This window comes from Salvelinus namaycush, chromosome 5, assembly GCF_016432855.1.
Source record: "Salvelinus namaycush isolate Seneca chromosome 5, SaNama_1.0, whole genome shotgun sequence".
Lineage (NCBI taxonomy): Eukaryota > Metazoa > Chordata > Actinopteri > Salmoniformes > Salmonidae > Salvelinus > Salvelinus namaycush.
The window spans coordinates 29,832,946-29,850,130 of NC_052311.1; the positions used below are offsets into that span (position 1 = coordinate 29,832,946).

General features: G+C 42.0%; 1 protein-coding gene across 1 annotated transcript; it reads left to right on the forward strand.

Annotated features, from left to right (window-relative positions):
* Positions 1–12,213: 12,213 nt before the first annotated feature.
* LOC120047054 (protocadherin beta-15-like) lies at positions 12,214–16,963 on the forward strand. The gene is made up of 2 exons (XM_038992601.1): positions 12,214–14,598; positions 16,679–16,963. Exons 1-2 carry the CDS (start codon positions 12,214–12,216, stop codon positions 16,961–16,963), a joined length of 2,670 nt encoding a protein of 889 aa, XP_038848529.1.
* Positions 16,964–17,185: the final 222 nt, after the last annotated feature.

Genomic DNA, 17,185 nt, shown 5'->3' on the forward strand with positions numbered 1-17,185 from the left:
CCTTGAAATCTGATGGGATGAATGACTGATTTACAGTTCATGAGGGTTGCCTATTCACATATATTAAGTTTTGGAAAGATTTGACTTTTTTAACCCTTCGAAACAGCCCTTTTGACACCAATTATGGCACTTCCGGTTGGCACAGGAAGCTGAAAGTAAACACATATCCTCATTGGAGTGGGCTTTTACAGAATCCTGAGTTTTAAGTCTATACGTTAAGAACTCACTGATTTACATAGGGTTGAATGCACTATTTCTCTCAAACTGCAGGTTGGGTATGGCAAACACTTTTAGGGTGATTTAACCACTTCCGGTTGCTCCAGGAAGCTTAGAATCGACACAGGTAGACCTCATAGTGGCCTGATGGATTGTCATCGAAGACAGGTTCATAAGGCATTATTAACCCACATAGGCTTCAGGTTGAATTTAGGGGAGCAGGCAATGTATTCCTATGGGGAGACATGTCATTGTAAACTGTTTGATGTAAACACCTTCTTTTAACTATTAAGGGTTAATGCCACACGGTCAATGTTAGGCTTGCACAGATCGGGAGGACCTTAGGAACGTTCCTGAGGTCAAATTGTGCTTCTAACCTTAACGGTTCTCTCTCTGTCTCCCAAAAGCAAAAAAATATGAAATTGAGGTCAAAGGGTCATTTGGGTCCTTCTTCTTGTCCCTGTCGCTGCACTCAGACCGAGCTAGCTACGGTCAAGCGGGGCATCTCGTTGAACTCGGCACGGCCTGGAGATAATGGCAATGCCATTGCAGGCTTTGTGTGTCTTTAAGCACCGTACTTTTTCACTCCATCCTTTTATCCCCTTTTCTTCGTGGTATCCAATCGCTAGTAATTACTATCTTGTCTCATCGCTACAACTCCCGTATGGGCTCAGGAGAGACGAAGGTCGAAAGCCACGCGTCCTCCGAAGCACAACCCAACCAAGTACTGCTTCTTAACACAGCGCGCCTCCAACCCAGAAGCCAGCCGCACCAATGTGTCGGAGGAAACACCGTGCACATGGCCCCCTTGGCTAGCGCGCACTGCCCCCGGCCCGCCACAGGAGTCGCTGGAGCGCGATGAGACAAGGATATCCCTACCGGCCAAACCCTCCCTAACCCGGACGACGCTAGGCCAACGGACCTCCCGGTCGCGGCCGGCTGCGGCAGAGCCTGGGCGCGAACCCAGAGACTCTGGTGGCGCAGCTAGCACTGCGATGCAGTGGCAGAGCTTCGAGACCCACTTAAAAAATGTTCGTCTGAACACACTGCAACTGGATCTGTAACTTTTTTTTTTTAACTCCTTTTTGTGAACATGACCAATTTGTCAATGTACGATTTCTCTTAAATTACGATAGATAAATGGCTGGTTCTTTTTTTCCTGACACCGTATGCTTATGTACTTTGACGTGAAGCGGTCAAATTAGCACCCTACTTTACGTTTTTGACCGTTAATCCCAGAAAAATGGCCATAACTCAAAAAGCGTTGAGGCCTCGACGCCATCTTGTTCGGGGCCAACTGTCCATTACGTCTTCGAAATATTTTCCGTTTAGGAGAAAAGGCCACATGCATTTGCAATGTGCTTGTGCATTTGCAATATTATTTATTTTCCCTCTGGTGGGAATTTCCTAGACTGCGGAAAAATGACCAAAATGTGTTATTTTTATAAAACGGAAACCGAACGTCCGAGAGATTTAGTTTGATGACTTCCTGAAAGATCTCTCCCCCGCGCACGGCCCGACGCCGTCCGCGAATTTTAGAAACGTTGCAGGACGTCTAGTAAGGGACCTTACATTTGCAATGTGGCGTTTCTCACTAACCAAATGGCGAGTGCTAAAATGTTCCCTTAAGGTATGGAAAGGCCTTGGAAAGGCCATAAGTGTAAGCCAACATAATTCATTATTTTACATTAACATGTAATACATGCATTATGAAGAAAGTGGTGTAATTTAGGCTCCACGAAATATGAAATGGGTTATGAAGAAAATCGTGTATGGTTGCCTACATGACAAAAAGGCGTTCTGATTACAAGTGCACCAGTATCCAAAGTATTAAGCGAAATCAAGCACAGAAAACAGCATTGGCATTAATAAAACAATATTTCCCACGAAATAAGTCGCAGGTAAATGTGCGTCTTTTCTCAAAAATTCTGTTCAGCAAGTCTAAAACAGTACATATAGGCATACAACGACACATTTTAAAACATGGTTAAACAAAGACAACATTTCTGTATATTCATGACGTTGAATTAGCCATTAAGAAGAACAAAAATGAAATACAAATTATCGCGTCTACATGGTTGTTGCAACGGCTTGTGTGTCACCTACTGGTTAAATTTGTGTCTTTTCGCACGAATTAAGTAGCACAGAAATTCGTGTATTTTCAAACGAATTGAACCACCCCAAAACACCCCAAAAATGCACAAAAACGCACGAAATCTGCTGAAATACATTTTGTACATATATGCGCGAATTGAATGTGAGACTGTGTTGACATATCAGATAAACGTGTATGTTACCGTCACGTTCCATTATTTGCAAGCAAGCAGGAATATATAGGCCTCACACTGTGCTAGCAATTATATTTAAGGAGTTACTTTTATCACTGCAGGTTGTCCTTTATTTCCCACTGTCACTGGATCACGTGCAAGGAGGATGTCGTCATAGATGCCACAGAGAAAAGGTGGGATGTTGTGTATTGATTCCTAGATTCATATAACTGTTGCTGAGGATTAACGGCCTATTGGAATATCGAATACGAGTTGCACGACGCAGAAGCTTCGTGTGTTTGGAATGTTGCCTTACAGAAACCAAATGTTTTGGCTTAATGTGTTTCGAACGAATATGGTCTAGTCCTCGACAACCCGAAATGCGTAGGCGAGTTGTTGTTTCGTGTCACTGGATTCAGTGGATCGCGTGCATTCAAATACCAGGACTAATCATTGGGTCAACTGCAGTCGGTGCCTTCCTTTAGTCGATGTGTGCAGTTCTAAAATGACTCTCTGCATGCCGCTGTGTAGCATCAGCCACGAGCTACTTTCAATGAATTGCGCAGGCGCGTCTCTTTCCCTCCCTCCCTCCCTGTCCCTTCAGGATAGCCTACAGTAAATACTGTAATGCGAGCGCAGCACTTGTGAACTGCATGTGTGTTAGCCTACACATCGTGTACAATGGGTCCGTGTCCGGCTTTTTCCCGTCAGTTAATTTGGTTGACATGCAGCATCTTTATAGGTCGGGATTTAGCTCGTTTTAACCCACCATCTCTCTGTCACTACATTGGGCCTGAAATGGCAGCATTCTGTGGTATTCAGTTTCCAGGTTGGAAAACGAGGCTATTTGCTGACATAGGGACGAGAAGAGGAAGCGTGAGAGTATTTCTAGCGCTTCCCCTGGTGACCGCTGTCCATGGTGCTGAAACATGTTGAAACATGTTGCTCTGTATAAACAATGGCTTTGTTAATACAGATAAAAGCTTAGCAGATAATAAGAAAATACGTAAAATATTTATCTGGCTTAAAGAGAAGGAATATAATATCTATTGTTTACAGGAAACTCATTCAACAATTTTAGATGAAGTTGTGTGGGAAAAAGACTGTGGGGTGGGGGATATACTTATCCCATGGGCAAAAAAACTCAAGGGGTGATGATATTAATTAACAGGAATTTTTATTTTTTTATTTTTTATTTATTTCACCTTTATTTAACCAGGTAGGCTCGTTGAGAACAAGTTCTCATGTACAACTGCGACCTGGCCAAGATAAACAAGCGTACAGTCAACACAATAGAAAAAAAGGAAGTCTATATACAGTGTCTGCAAATGGCATGAGGAGGTATGGCAATAAAAAGGCCATAGTAGCAAAATAATTACAATTTAGAAAATTAACACTGGAGTGATAGATTAGCAGATGATGATGTGCAAGTAGAAATACTGGTGTTCAAAAGCGCAGAAAAGTAAATAAAAACAATATGGGGATGAGGTAGGTAGATTGGATGGGTTATTTACAGATGGGCTGTGTACAGCTGCAGCGATCAGTTAGCTGCTCTGATAGCTGATGTTTAAAGTTAGTGAGGGAAATATAAGTCTCCAGCTTCAGCGATTTTTGCAATTCGTTCCAGTCATTGGCAGCAGAGAACTGGAAGGAAAGGCGGCCAAAGGAGGTGTTGGCTTTGGGGATGACCACTGAGATATACCTGCTGGAGCGCGTGCTACGGGTGGGTGTTGTTATCGTGACCAGTGAGCTGAGATAAGGCGGAGCTTTACCTAGCATAGACTTATAGATGACCTGGAGCCAGTGGGTCTGGCGACGAATATGTAGCGAGGGCCAGCCGACTTGAGCATACAGGTCACAGTGGTGGGTGGTATATGGGGCTTTGGTGACAAAACGGATGGCATTGTGATAGACTGCATCCAGTTTGCTGAGTAGAGTATTGGAAGCTATTTTGTAAATGACATCGCCGAAGTCGAGGATCGGTAGGATAGTCAGTTTTACTAGGGTATGTTTGCGGCGTGAGTGATCCAAATTATCCAAACATATCCGCAAGGTAGATGGATGATTTTAAATATGTTATTGGACCATTAACAGATATGGCTCATTAACCTTTACGGACCAAATAATGATGATCCACGATTCTTTGAAAATATATATAATAAATGATCAACCCTACAAGCAACACAAGACTCTATTACTATGGTGGGAGATTATAATACTGTTTTAAATACCTCAATGGACCTTAAAGGAAATCACACTACAAACGATCGCCCTCCATGCTCTTAAGGAAAACACAAATGTCATGGATATATTGGAACTAGTGGATATATGGAGGCTTAAATTTCCTGACCTAGTGGGATATACATGGCGGAGGCTCAATCAAGCTAGTCTTGACTACTTTCTTATGTCATTCTCGTTGGCACCAAAAGTGTAAAAAGTGTTGTTATGGGACCGAATGCGGTCGGACAATCAGATAATTAGCATTTACATTGCTCGTACTGAATTTCCACGTGGGCGAGGATATAGGAAATGTAATCGATGACTAGGACAGAGAAATGTATAACTTATTTTTTCCCACATAATATAGGTACAGCAGATTCCCTTAATTTATGGGATACTTTTAAATGTGCCTTTAGAGGCCATGCAATTCAGTACTCATCTATAAAATATAAGCAATTTATGTCAAAAGAGTCCTAATGAACAAAGGAAATAGAAGGCCTAACAGAACAGATAAGTAGCAATAAAACGGTACCATAGAGGCTCAGAATAAGTTAGAGGAAAAACAAAAAGAAATGGAGGGACTTATTCAAGAAAGATTAAGTGTAAGATATTATACAAATAAAGCAAGCTGGATGGAATATGGGGGAAATGCACCAAATTATGTATGTATCTTCAACATAGAAATGCTACCAAAAAGAATTTACTGAAACTTGTTACAAATGACGGAGTCACCCATGATTCACCAAATTATATTTTGAAAGAGGAAGCAAAGTACTTTAAGGTGGTTTTCGTTTGTCTCCTCCATCTCCTCTAATCGAAGCTTAATTGTATGGATTTTTTTAAATTAATGAGATAAAATTAACATCTGTACAGAAAGACTCATGTGAAAAAAAAAGTAGTTTTTTTGATATAGTCAGAGGACCGTTATTAGCATGTTTTAACCACTCCTATGAAAATGGTAGATTATCGGACACTCAACAAGGTCTGATTTCATTATTACTGAAACAGGATACAAGTGGTAAATATAAAGATTTAGTCCATTTAAAGATCCAGGGCTTAAAAACAAAGGTGTCATTGTACGCTGATGATTCCTATTTTCGCCTCATAGAGGATACTTTTTCTAACCTCTCTGGATATATTCTAACCTCTCTGTACTATATTTCGTATTTGATCACAAACAAATACAAGTTTTACATTACATTACATTGTAGTTTACCAATACAATGGTCTAATGTTGATGTGGACATATTAATTTAATAAAAAAATATATATATATATATTTAACTAGGCAAGTTAGTTAAGAACAAATTCTTATTAACAATGACAGGGGCAGAACGACAGGTTTTTACCTTGTCTGCTCGGGGATTCGATCTAGCCCAACGCTCTAACCACTAGGCTACCTGCCGCAACCGATATACAAATCGCGAAAGAAATGATCTCACTCCAATACATTTTTATAAAAAGTTTGCAAAAATGGATAAGATCTTGCTACCATGGAAAGGAAAAGACCTTTCTATTTGTGGAAAAATCACCCTGATTAACTCCTTAGTCATGTTCCTGTTTACCTATTTGCTTATGGTATTGCCTACACCTAGCGAACAGTTATTTATATTATATGAGAAAAAAATATTCAATTTTATTTGGAACGGCAAGCTAAACAAAATTTAACGGGCCTATTTATGTACTGAATATGAATTCAGAGGGCAGAAATGATGAAATATTAAAGCATAAGACCTCTCACTAGAGGCTTCAGTCATACAAAAGTTATACTTAAATCAGAACTAATTCTCCAGCAAATTAATAAGAATGTTTCACCCCATGTTCAAGACTGGCCTTTTTGCTTTATTCAGATTACAACCTCGCACTTTCAGTTATTTGAAAAGTAAATCATATCCCAAATATCGCTATTTTTATTTAAATTTAATCAACCAGAAAAAAAACTGAACAAATAATACAACAAATATTATGGTTAAACTCACATATACTAATAGATTTTTTAAAAACATAATAAAAATAAAAATAGGTATAATCTTTTTAAATTATATCATAAATAGGACTGGTGGAGTTATGTCACACATGCAGCTAACAAAAATATATGGAAATGTCTGCTTTACCCAAAATTACAAACAACAAATTGCAGCATTACTGCAAAAATGGAAGAGGAATGTGGAAGGGGGGAAAAAGTAGGGAACTTGTCTGTCGGCCCTGCATTAAACAACATAACTGCTAGAAGAAAATTGTGATAAATAAAAAAGTATATCAGTTTAATTTAAGGTCCAAAAAATGCCATATAGATTGCAAAATAGTTGGGAAGAGATTTGTGACGTACCGATTCCATGACACATGGTTAATGAACTGATACGCAAAATGACGCAAAGCTTAGAATTTTTCTATTTAAATTATTATATAAAATTCTTGCAACCGATAGAATGTAATATATATGGGGGATACAATCTTCCCAGCTCTGCAGATTTTGCTGCAAAGAGACAGAGTCATTAGATCATTTATTTTGGTACTGTCTATATGTAGCTTGTTTTTGGTCACAGGTCCAGGAATGGCTGAAGAATTGTAACATTTGCCTGGAGCTAACGCTGCAGATAGCAACACTGGGTGATCTGAAAAGTCATAGTCAATCGATCAATAATACACTGCTCAAAAAAATAAAGGGAACACTTAAACAACACAATGTAACTCCAAGTCAATCACACTTCTGTGAAATCAAACTGTCCACTTAGGAAGCAACACTGATTGACAATAAATTTCACATGCTGTTGTGCAAATGGAATAGACAAAAGGTGGAAATTATAGGCAATTAGCAAGACACCCCCAAAAAAGGAGTGATTCTGCAGGTGGTGACCACAGACCACTTCTCAGTTCCTATGCTTCCTGGCTGATGTTTTGGTCACTTTTGAATGCTGGTGGTGCTCTCACTCTAGTGGTAGCATGAGACGGAGTCTACAACCCACACAAGTGGCTCAGGTAGTGCAGTTCATCCAGGATGGCACATCAATGCGAGCTGTGGCAAAAAGGTTTGCTGTGTCTGTCAGCGTAGTGTCCAGAGCATGGAGGCGCTACCAGGAGACAGGCCAGTACATCAGGAGACGTGGAGGAGGCCGTAGGAGGGCAACAACCCAGCAGAAGGACCGCTACCTCCGCCTTTGTGCAAGGAGGAGCACTGCCAGAGCCCTGCAAAATGACCTCCAGCAGGCCACAAATGTGCACCGCCAGCATTCAAAAGTGACCAAAACATCAGCCAGGAAGCATAGGAACTGAGAAGTGGTCTGTGGTCACCACCTGCAGAATCACTCCTTTATTGGGGGTGTCTTGCTAATTGCCTATCATTTCCACCTTTTGTCTATTCCATTTGCACAACAGCATGTGACATTTATTGTCAATCAGTGTTGCTTCCTAAGTGGACAGTTTGATTTCACAGAAGTGTGACTGACTTGGAGTTACATTGTGTTGTTTAAGTGTTCCCTTTATTTTTTTGAGCAGTGTATAATAATACTTTCAGCAAAACAGTTTATTTTTCATTTACAATCTGTAGAAATTATGAGAGTAGAAAGGTTCAGAACTTTTGTGAAACATCACAGCACAGTTGAAAAACATATGGCAAATAGAAATCCAATATGGATGGTGTTAAAACTTCTTCAGGATTGGTGGGTTCCCTGCAGGATGGTTGAGCTAACGTAGGCTAATGCGATTAGCATGAGGTTGTAAGTAACAAGAACATTTCCCAGGACATAGACATATCTGATATGGGCAGAAAGCTTAAAATCTTGTTAAGAGATAGATGGGAAGGGTTACATGTAGCCGAAGTAATAAATGAACATTTAAAAAAAAATTGTATATACACATTGTTGCAGAGAGGATCGAGAGAGAGGGGCTTTGTGGCAAGAAGACTTTGTGCGCTTTGACACAGGAACTTGTGTTAGAGAATCGTTTGGAGCTGCAACGATTAGTCTTCATGTTCAATCTATTAATGATAACTCTCCACAATTGAATGAGTTGATTCAATTTGAAATAGCAGGATCGGCAGATGTTTCAATTGAAGATAGCATTGCATTTTCTATGGATCATAAAACTGGAGAAATAACAGTTTGGTTCAGTTGATTATGAAGAGGAGTCATCGTATGAAATGCAGATCGGTGCCAAGGATTGGTTAGGGTCAGCGTCATACGCAACGTTGATAATACAAGAAACTGATGTAAATGACAATGCCCTTGTGATTTATCTAAAATTCCTGAGAACGCGTCACCTGGCACAGAGGTGGGCATCATTAACGTGCAGGATAGAGACTCTGAGAATAACCGACAGGTCCGATGCTCCTTTCAGCAAAACGTTCCTTCCTTCTACACCTGCATTGCTTGCTGTTTGGGGTTTTAGACTGGGTTTCTGTACAGCACTTTGTGACATGCGCTGATGTAAAAGGGGCTATATAAATACATTTGATTGATTGATTGATTAAGCTGGTGCCATCAATCAAAAACGACTATTCTCTGGTGACCACGGGTAAACTGGACCGAGAACTAGTGTCTGATTACAACATTACAAACACTGCCACCGACGAGGGCTCTCCGCCGTCTGCCCTCCTCTAAAACTAAAACGTATCTGATCATCGGGCTAGTGTCCGTCTTCACCTTTTTCTTTACCTTCATTATTGTCATCCTGGCCGCAGGGGAAAGCCCCGACTTTTGTTTGATGGAGTGGTCACCATCCCCAGCGCATATCTCCCTCCAAACAACACAGAGGTGGATGGCATGGGAACTTTCCGCAGTGCCTACAATTTATAACGCGTACCTGACGACGAAGTCACGCACAAGTGACTTCCATGTAAGATCTTCCATTGACAACACGCTGCCCGCAGATCAGACTCTGAGAAAAACTCCAGCAGACTTTTCTGAAGATCTTGATGACACTGATGGGTCCTCGAAAGTAGGCCTTTATTGTAAATAAAAATAAACTACATTTGTTTTCATAATTTAATGGAAGAGAGCTATATTGTTATACAATTACAGGTAAGATGCTTTTTAAAATTTTCCTGGATAAAATCACCATTCCCCGTGACTATGTCAATGCAGATTGTCTATTTAGCTGACTAGTTTGTTCCCCAGGTTCGATGTAATCTCATTATGTGGTTTGATTTGTGACGGCCTATGTACTGTTTGGGATTGATTTATTGGATTTTTCACCTTCACGCAGCGCAGTTTGGATTTCACAGGAAATGTGTTGATATAAGACTTTTTTGGCACTGTTGGAGTCTAAGCTTATTTGAAATGAGGTTAGAAAAGAGAGAAATACATTTTTTTGGAGAGCTACACTACATGACCAAAAGTATGTGGACACCTGCTCGTCGAACATCATTCCAAAATCATGGGCCATAATATGGAGTTGGTCCCCCCTTTGCTGCTATAACAGCCTCCACTCTTCTGGGAAGGCTTTCCACTAGATGCTGGAACATTGCTGCAGGGACTTGCTTCCATTCAGCCACAAGAGCATTAGTGAGGTTGGGCACTGGTGTTTGGCGATTAGGCCTGGCTCGCAGTCTGTGTTCCAATTAAAACCAGAGGTGTTCGATGGGGTTGAGGTAAGGGCTCTGTGCAGGCCAGTCAAGTTCTTCCACACCAATCTCGACAAAACCATTTCTGTATGGACATCACTTTGTGCATGGGGGAATTGTCATGCTGAAACAGGAAAGGGCCTTCCCCAAACTATTGGCATAAAGTTGGAAGCACATAATCGTCTAGAATGTCATTATATGCTGTAGCATTAAGATTTACCTTCACTGGAACTAAGAGGCCTATCCCGAACCATGAAAAACATTCCTCTTACACCAAACTTTACAGTAGGCATTGGGGCAGGTAGCGTTCTAATGGCATACGCCAAACCCAGATTTATCCGTCGGACTGCCAGGTGGTGAAGCATGATTCATCACTCCAGAGAACGCGTTTCCACTGATCCAGAGTCCAATGGCGGCAAGGTTTACACCACTCCAGCCGATGCTTGGCATTCCGCATGGTGATCATAGGCTTGTGTGCGGCTGCTCGGGCCATGGAAAACCATTTAATGAAGCTCCCGACGAACAGTTCTTGTGCTGATGTTGCTTCCAGAGGCAGTTTGGAACTTGGTAGTGAGTGTTGCAACCGAGGACAGACGATTTTTACGTGCTACACGATTCAGCTCTCTGCGGTCCCGTTCTGTGAGCTTGTGTGGCCTACCAATTCGCGGCTGAGCCGTTGTTGCTCCTAGAAGTTTCCACTTCACAATAACAGCTCTTACTGTTGACAGGGGCAGCTCTAGCAGGGCAGAAATTTGACAAACTGACTTGTTGGAAAGGTAGTTTCCTGTGACTGTGCCACACTGAAAGTCACTGAGCTCTTCAGTAAGGTCATTCTACTGCCAATGTTTGTCTATGGAGATTGCATGGCTGTTGGCTCGACTTTTTACACCTGTCAGCAACGGGTGTGCCTGAAATAGCCGAATCCACTAATTTGAAGGTGTGTCCACATACTTTTGTAAATATATAGTGTATTTACACAGCGTAGGCCTAATTAGCGATACAATGTGATGCTTCGAACACACCGACATTGCTTTTTGCGCATAATAGTACGCAGCATCATCTGACTATGTATGCAACAAAAATTCAACATTCACCTTCTGATACCATTTCTGTCAAGCAGTCTACGCATACAGTTTAACGCATACGTTAGATAAATCCAACGTATGCACCACACCGAAAGCACTGCAACTGCCTCTGCAACGCAATGCTACAAGGCAAACGCAGCGTTTAATTGGAAATGAAATATAATTCTGGTGTACCAAAATGTACTCTTTCGGTGTGTTCGAAGCGTGAGAGTGTCTGGCGTGCAGCGGCCTCGCTATGTCGCTGTCCATGATGTTGAAATCTCATACAATCCATGTTTAAGCCAGTGGGGTTTACTCAATGATTGTGGACTCTTAGGACTTTCTTTCACATTCTCTGCTTTTGTGTATGAGATTTTCCTCGCTGAAGTACCAGCACTATAAATGGCATACATCTAATATTTGCATTGTAGTTTATATGCCCAATCGCAGATGCGTTCCCTTTTGTAATGCATTCATTCTGCCTGATCCTAACTCATATCAACAGAGTCCGGTTCATTGACAATTATGGATGTTTTTGTGGTTTTATATGCTGTCGTTTGCTGTTCTTTTCTTTGGTTATTTCCAATAGTTTCCCGATCAATTCAGCCTAGGCTATAGGCATTTTGAACGATAATATGTGTAATATCTGAAGGGTACTCACTGTGTCGCTATTCACCAGCTATGTTTTTATAGATCCAGTTCTCCACCCACTTGTGTTGTTACAAGGCTCGGGTGCCATTTAGCCGCGGAAAAGGTTGGAGACGGTCAGATTGGGTGCACATTTTGAGAATGTAATTTCGATGAAACTGTATTTTTTGATGAAATACTATTTGTTTGCATTGTATATTATCTTGGCTGTAAGGTGATTTGACGTTTTAATCCCATGATGGGGCACAAAGGATTTTCGGTCGCAGTCCTGGTTTGCAGCGTTTCTTTCTTTCTTCTTACACTGCACTCCGCCTATGGAGACGTGAGCTATTCTTTTCCCGAGGAGATGAAACGCGGATCTGTTATTGGAAATATAGCCAAGGATCTGGGGTTGGAGGCGAGCAGACTCTCCTCTCGTAAGGCCCGAATTGATACCGAAGGGAACCGCAAACGTTATTGTGACATTAATCTGAGCACCGGAGATCTTATTGTTGCGGAAAGGATTGACAGAGAGGGGCTTTGTGGCAAGAAGGGTTCGTGCGTTTTAAATCAGGAACTTGTATTAGAGAATCCGTTGGAGCTGCAACGTATTAGTCTTCATGTTCAAGATATAAATGATAATTCCCCACAATTTAATGAGCACATGATAGATATGGAAATAAGCGAATCGGCATCTAAAGGCGCTCGTTTCTTATTAGGGGAGGCCCATGACGCAGACATAGGACCCAACTCAGTCCAAACATACACGCTAGAAAGGAATGAGAATTTCGTTTTGATTGTTGACAGTAACAGTGTTGAGCTTGTTCTAGAGAAAGAGCTCGATCGAGAACAAAAGAACGATCTCAAATTATTACTCACGACGATGGATGGCGGCACTCCGCAGAGATCAGGTACTGTGGTCATACACGTCACTGTCCTGGATGCTAACGATAATGCCCCAGTGTTTAGCCAGGCCGTCTATAAAGTCAGTCTCCAGGAAAACTCTCCTTTAGATACTGTAGTGGTGACAGTGAGTGCTACAGATGCAGATGAGGGCGTGAACGGGGAGATGGCTTATGATTTCGATCACATTTCAGATGAGGATAAGACGGTATTTTCTATGGACCGTAAGACAGGAATAATTAAAGTGATCGGCGCTGTTGACTTTGAAGACGTTCCGTTGTTTGAGCTGCGCATTAAAGCGAAGGATGGTTTAGGCTTAGCCTCATATGCCAAAGTGATAATAGAAATTACTGACATAAATGACAACGCCCCAGTGATATATCTGAAATCTTTGACTAACCCCATACCTGAGAACGCGTCACCTGGCACAGAGGTGGGCATCATTAACGTACAGGATAGAGACTCTGAGAATAACCGACAAGTCCACTGCTCCATTCAGCAAAACGTTCCTTTTAAGCTGTTGCCATCCATCAAAAACTACTATTCTCTGGTGACCACGGGCGAACTGGACCGTGAACTAGTGTCTGATTACAACATTACAATCATTGCCACCGATGAGGGCTCTCCGCCTCTGTCCTCCTCTAAAAGTGTTCAGTTATCTGTAGCTGACGTGAACGACAACCCACCTGTGTTTGAGGAACAGTCCTATAGCGCCCACGTGACTGAAAATAACCAACCTGGTTCCTCTGTGTGTTCCGTTACTGCTCGAGACCCAGACTGGAGACAGAATGGCACAGTTATTTATTCCCTTTTACCTGGCGAGATGAACGGTGTCCCGGTGTCCTCATTGTTATCCGTTAACGGAGACACGGGGGTGATCCACGCTGTGAGGTCGTTTGATTATGAACAGTTCAGGAGCTTTAAAGTCCACGTTGTGGCCAGGGACAACGGTTCTCCTCCGCTCAGCAGCAACGTCACCGTCAGTGTGTTCATAACGGATGTGAATGACAACTCTCCTCAGATACTATATCCCGCTCCGGAGGGGAACTCTTTCATGACCGAGCTGGTCCCCAAAGCTGCACACGGGGGCTCTCTGGTTTCCAAGGTGATAGCGGTGGACGCGGACTCCGGCCAGAACGCCTGGCTGTCCTATCATATAGTCAAATCCACTGATCCGGGACTTTTCACTATTGGTCTCCACAGCGGAGAGATCAGGACACAGCGGGACATTTCTGAATCTGACAGCATGAAACAGAACCTTATTGTGTCAGTAAAAGATAACGGACAGCCCTCTCTCTCTGCGACCTGTGCCATGTATTTAGTGATTTCTGATAACTTGGCTGAAGTGCCAGAACTGAAAGATATATCTTATGATGAGAGCAATTCCAAACTCACCTCTTATCTGATCATCGCGCTGGTGTCCGTCTCCACCTTTTTCCTCACCTTCATTATTGTCATCCTGGCCGTGAGGTTTTGCCACCATAAAAAGCCTAGACTGTTGTTTGACGGAGCGGTCGCTATCCCAAGTGCTTATCTCCCGCCCAACTACGCAGAGGTGGATGGAGCTGGAACTCTCCGCAGCACTTACAATTATGACGCCTACCTGACGACGGGGTCACGCACTAGTGACTTCAAGTTCGTCAGTTCCTACAATGACCACACGCTGCCCGCGGACCAGACTCTGAGAAAAATTCCAACAGACTTTGCTGAAGAACTTGACGATTCTGAGGGATCAGCCGAGGTAGGCCTTTCCTGCAAATAGAAATTGAGGAGATTTGCTTTGATGTTTTAAGAATATTATTTCAATGCAAGTTTTTTACAAAGAGAGATAAAATGCAACGATTTAATCCCCTTTTATTTCAAAGGGAAACATCTTATTGATGTTGTGACCGGTTTATTGTGATTGATAGATTGGCTGGACACTTGTGCAGCATGTACGCTGCACAGATGTTCTTACAGAGAATGTGTTCATGGTAGTTTTGTAAATTGTGGTTGGTAGTTAGGTAGCCTATTGTGGTACAGTTTACATGTAGACCTGTTTGTATATAATCATTTCACGAGCTAAAGTGATGAGAAAATCAGTTATAACTCATCAGTTAAAAACAGCAGCAACTCTGAACGAGTAGTGCTATCCGAGATCCTTGGGGCGTCCCTACCCTTACCCTAACCATTACCTAACCTTAACCATAACCCTAAACCTTATCTAACCCTAACCCTAACCATTACATAACACTTATCTAACCCTAACCTTATCCCTTACCGTAATCATTTGAAACGTGAACTTCAATGTGGTAGTGACGTCCCAATGAATCTACATAGCAAGGACAAACTCTGAACTAAGTGTGACTGTCTGAGGTGCTGAAATCATGTATTCAAGAGCGATAAGACCAGCTAGTCATTATTGGTTGAAAGTTATCACTTTGTTTACGTCACTATTTTTCTATTTTTATGGGAAACAAAGGCTTTTCCGTGACAGTCCTGAAATGTTACGTTGCTTTCTTTCTTCTCATGCTGCACTCTGCCTATGGAAATGTGAGCTATTCTTTACTGGAGGAGATGAAACGCTGATCTGTTATTGGAAATATAGCCCAGGATCTCGGGCTGATGGCGAGCAGACTGCCTGGTCGTATGGCAATTGTTGATACCGAAGGGAGCCAAAAACGTTATTGTGACATTAAAGTGGCAATCAACAGTTGCTGAATACATTTTTGACTGCTACGTTAATGATGTGTACCCATTGATTCTTGAAGAATATATCTTAGAAATGCGCCATGAGCTTAATTCAACTGTCGTTCCCCATCAGAACCCCAAATATAATCAATTTTTTTAACTCTATTGTTTGTAAACAAAGAAAATGTAAGCAAACGCTATATATCCTCAAAACATGGTTAAAACTATAATGTTGTACCTTGGATGATTAGTCCTTGCATCCATAGCTCTGTCTGGATTTGAGAGTGGTTAGATTTCCCCAGCTCCATCCCTCAGCTTTTTACCGAACCAGGGACGGCGTACGCTATGTTATTGTTTACACTGCGTATTGCCGCTTTTATCTGAGTACCGTGGAATTGATTGTTGCCGAGAGGATTTGACAGAGATGGGCTTTGTGGCAAGACAGGATGTTGAAGGTATTAATGATAATTCCCCACAATTGAAAACAACATAATTACAATTTAGATCGCCGAATCTGCAATTGAAGTTGCGCATTTTTCATTAGATGAGGCCACGATGCAGGTATCGGACAGAATGTGCTCCAGAGCTATACAATGCAAACAAATGGCCATTTCGTTTTGAGCATTAATGCGAAAAGTGGTGGACGCAGATACTTTGAGTTAATCTTAGACAAAGTGTTAGACCTTGAACAGCGGCGGGAGATACAATTACTATTGACAGCTGTAGATGGTGGCATTCTGCAAAGATAAGGCACTGTAGGCATACACGTCACTGTACTGGATGCAAACGATAATGCCCCAGTGTTTATCCAGACCGTCTGTGAAGCCCGTCTGCATGACAACCCTCCTTCAGATACTCGAGTTACAGTGAGTGCTACATATGCAGACGAGGAAGGAAATGGTGGAGAGACGTACGACTTTGACCAAGTTTCAGATGAGAATGTTGAACTACTCTCGTTTGATCCTACGAAAGAGGAAATAAGGGTTGTTGGGTCAGTTGATTATCAAGAGGGGTCGTCATATGACATGCAAATTAGAGCCATGGATGGGCCTGGGTTAACTTCAGATTCTGCATTAATTACAGAAATAACCGACATAAATGACAACACCCCTGTAAAATATCTAAAATCTCTGACTAACCCCATTCCTGAGAACGCGTCACCTGGTACAGAGGTGGGCATCATTAACGTGCAGGATAGAGACTCTGAGAATAACCGACAAGTCCGCTGCTCCATTCAGCAAAACGTTCCTTTTAAGCTGGTGCCATCCATCAAAAACTACTATTCTCTGGTGACCACGGGCGAACTGGACCGTGAACTGGTGTCTGATTACAACATTACAATCATTGCCACCGACGAGGGCTCCCCGCCTCTATCCTCCCAACAGACTTTGCTGAAGAAATGGATGACTGATGGGTCTCCAAAGACCTCACTGTAAATAGAAATAATCTACACTTGGGTTCATAATGTTATGGAATACGGCTATTTCTTTCATTCAATTACAGCTAAGATGGTTTCTAAATTTTTTCCCACTGTGTCACGCCCTGACCGTAGAGAGCTTTTTATGTCTCTATTTTGGTTTGGTCAGGGTGTGATTTGGGTGGGCAGTCTATGTTCCTTTTTCTATGATTTGTATTTCTGTGTGTTTGGCCGGGTGTGG

Bases quoted from the DNA above. Each gene is read 5' to 3' on its own strand.
- LOC120047054 (XM_038992601.1), top strand. From the start codon at position 12,214: ATGGGGCACAAAGGATTTTCGGTCGCAGTCCTGGTTTGCAGCGTTTCT. The intron at 14,599-16,678 runs GTAGGCCTTTCC...CCCATTCCTGAG, and splicing joins ATTCTGAGGGATCAGCCGAG to AACGCGTCACCTGGTACAGA.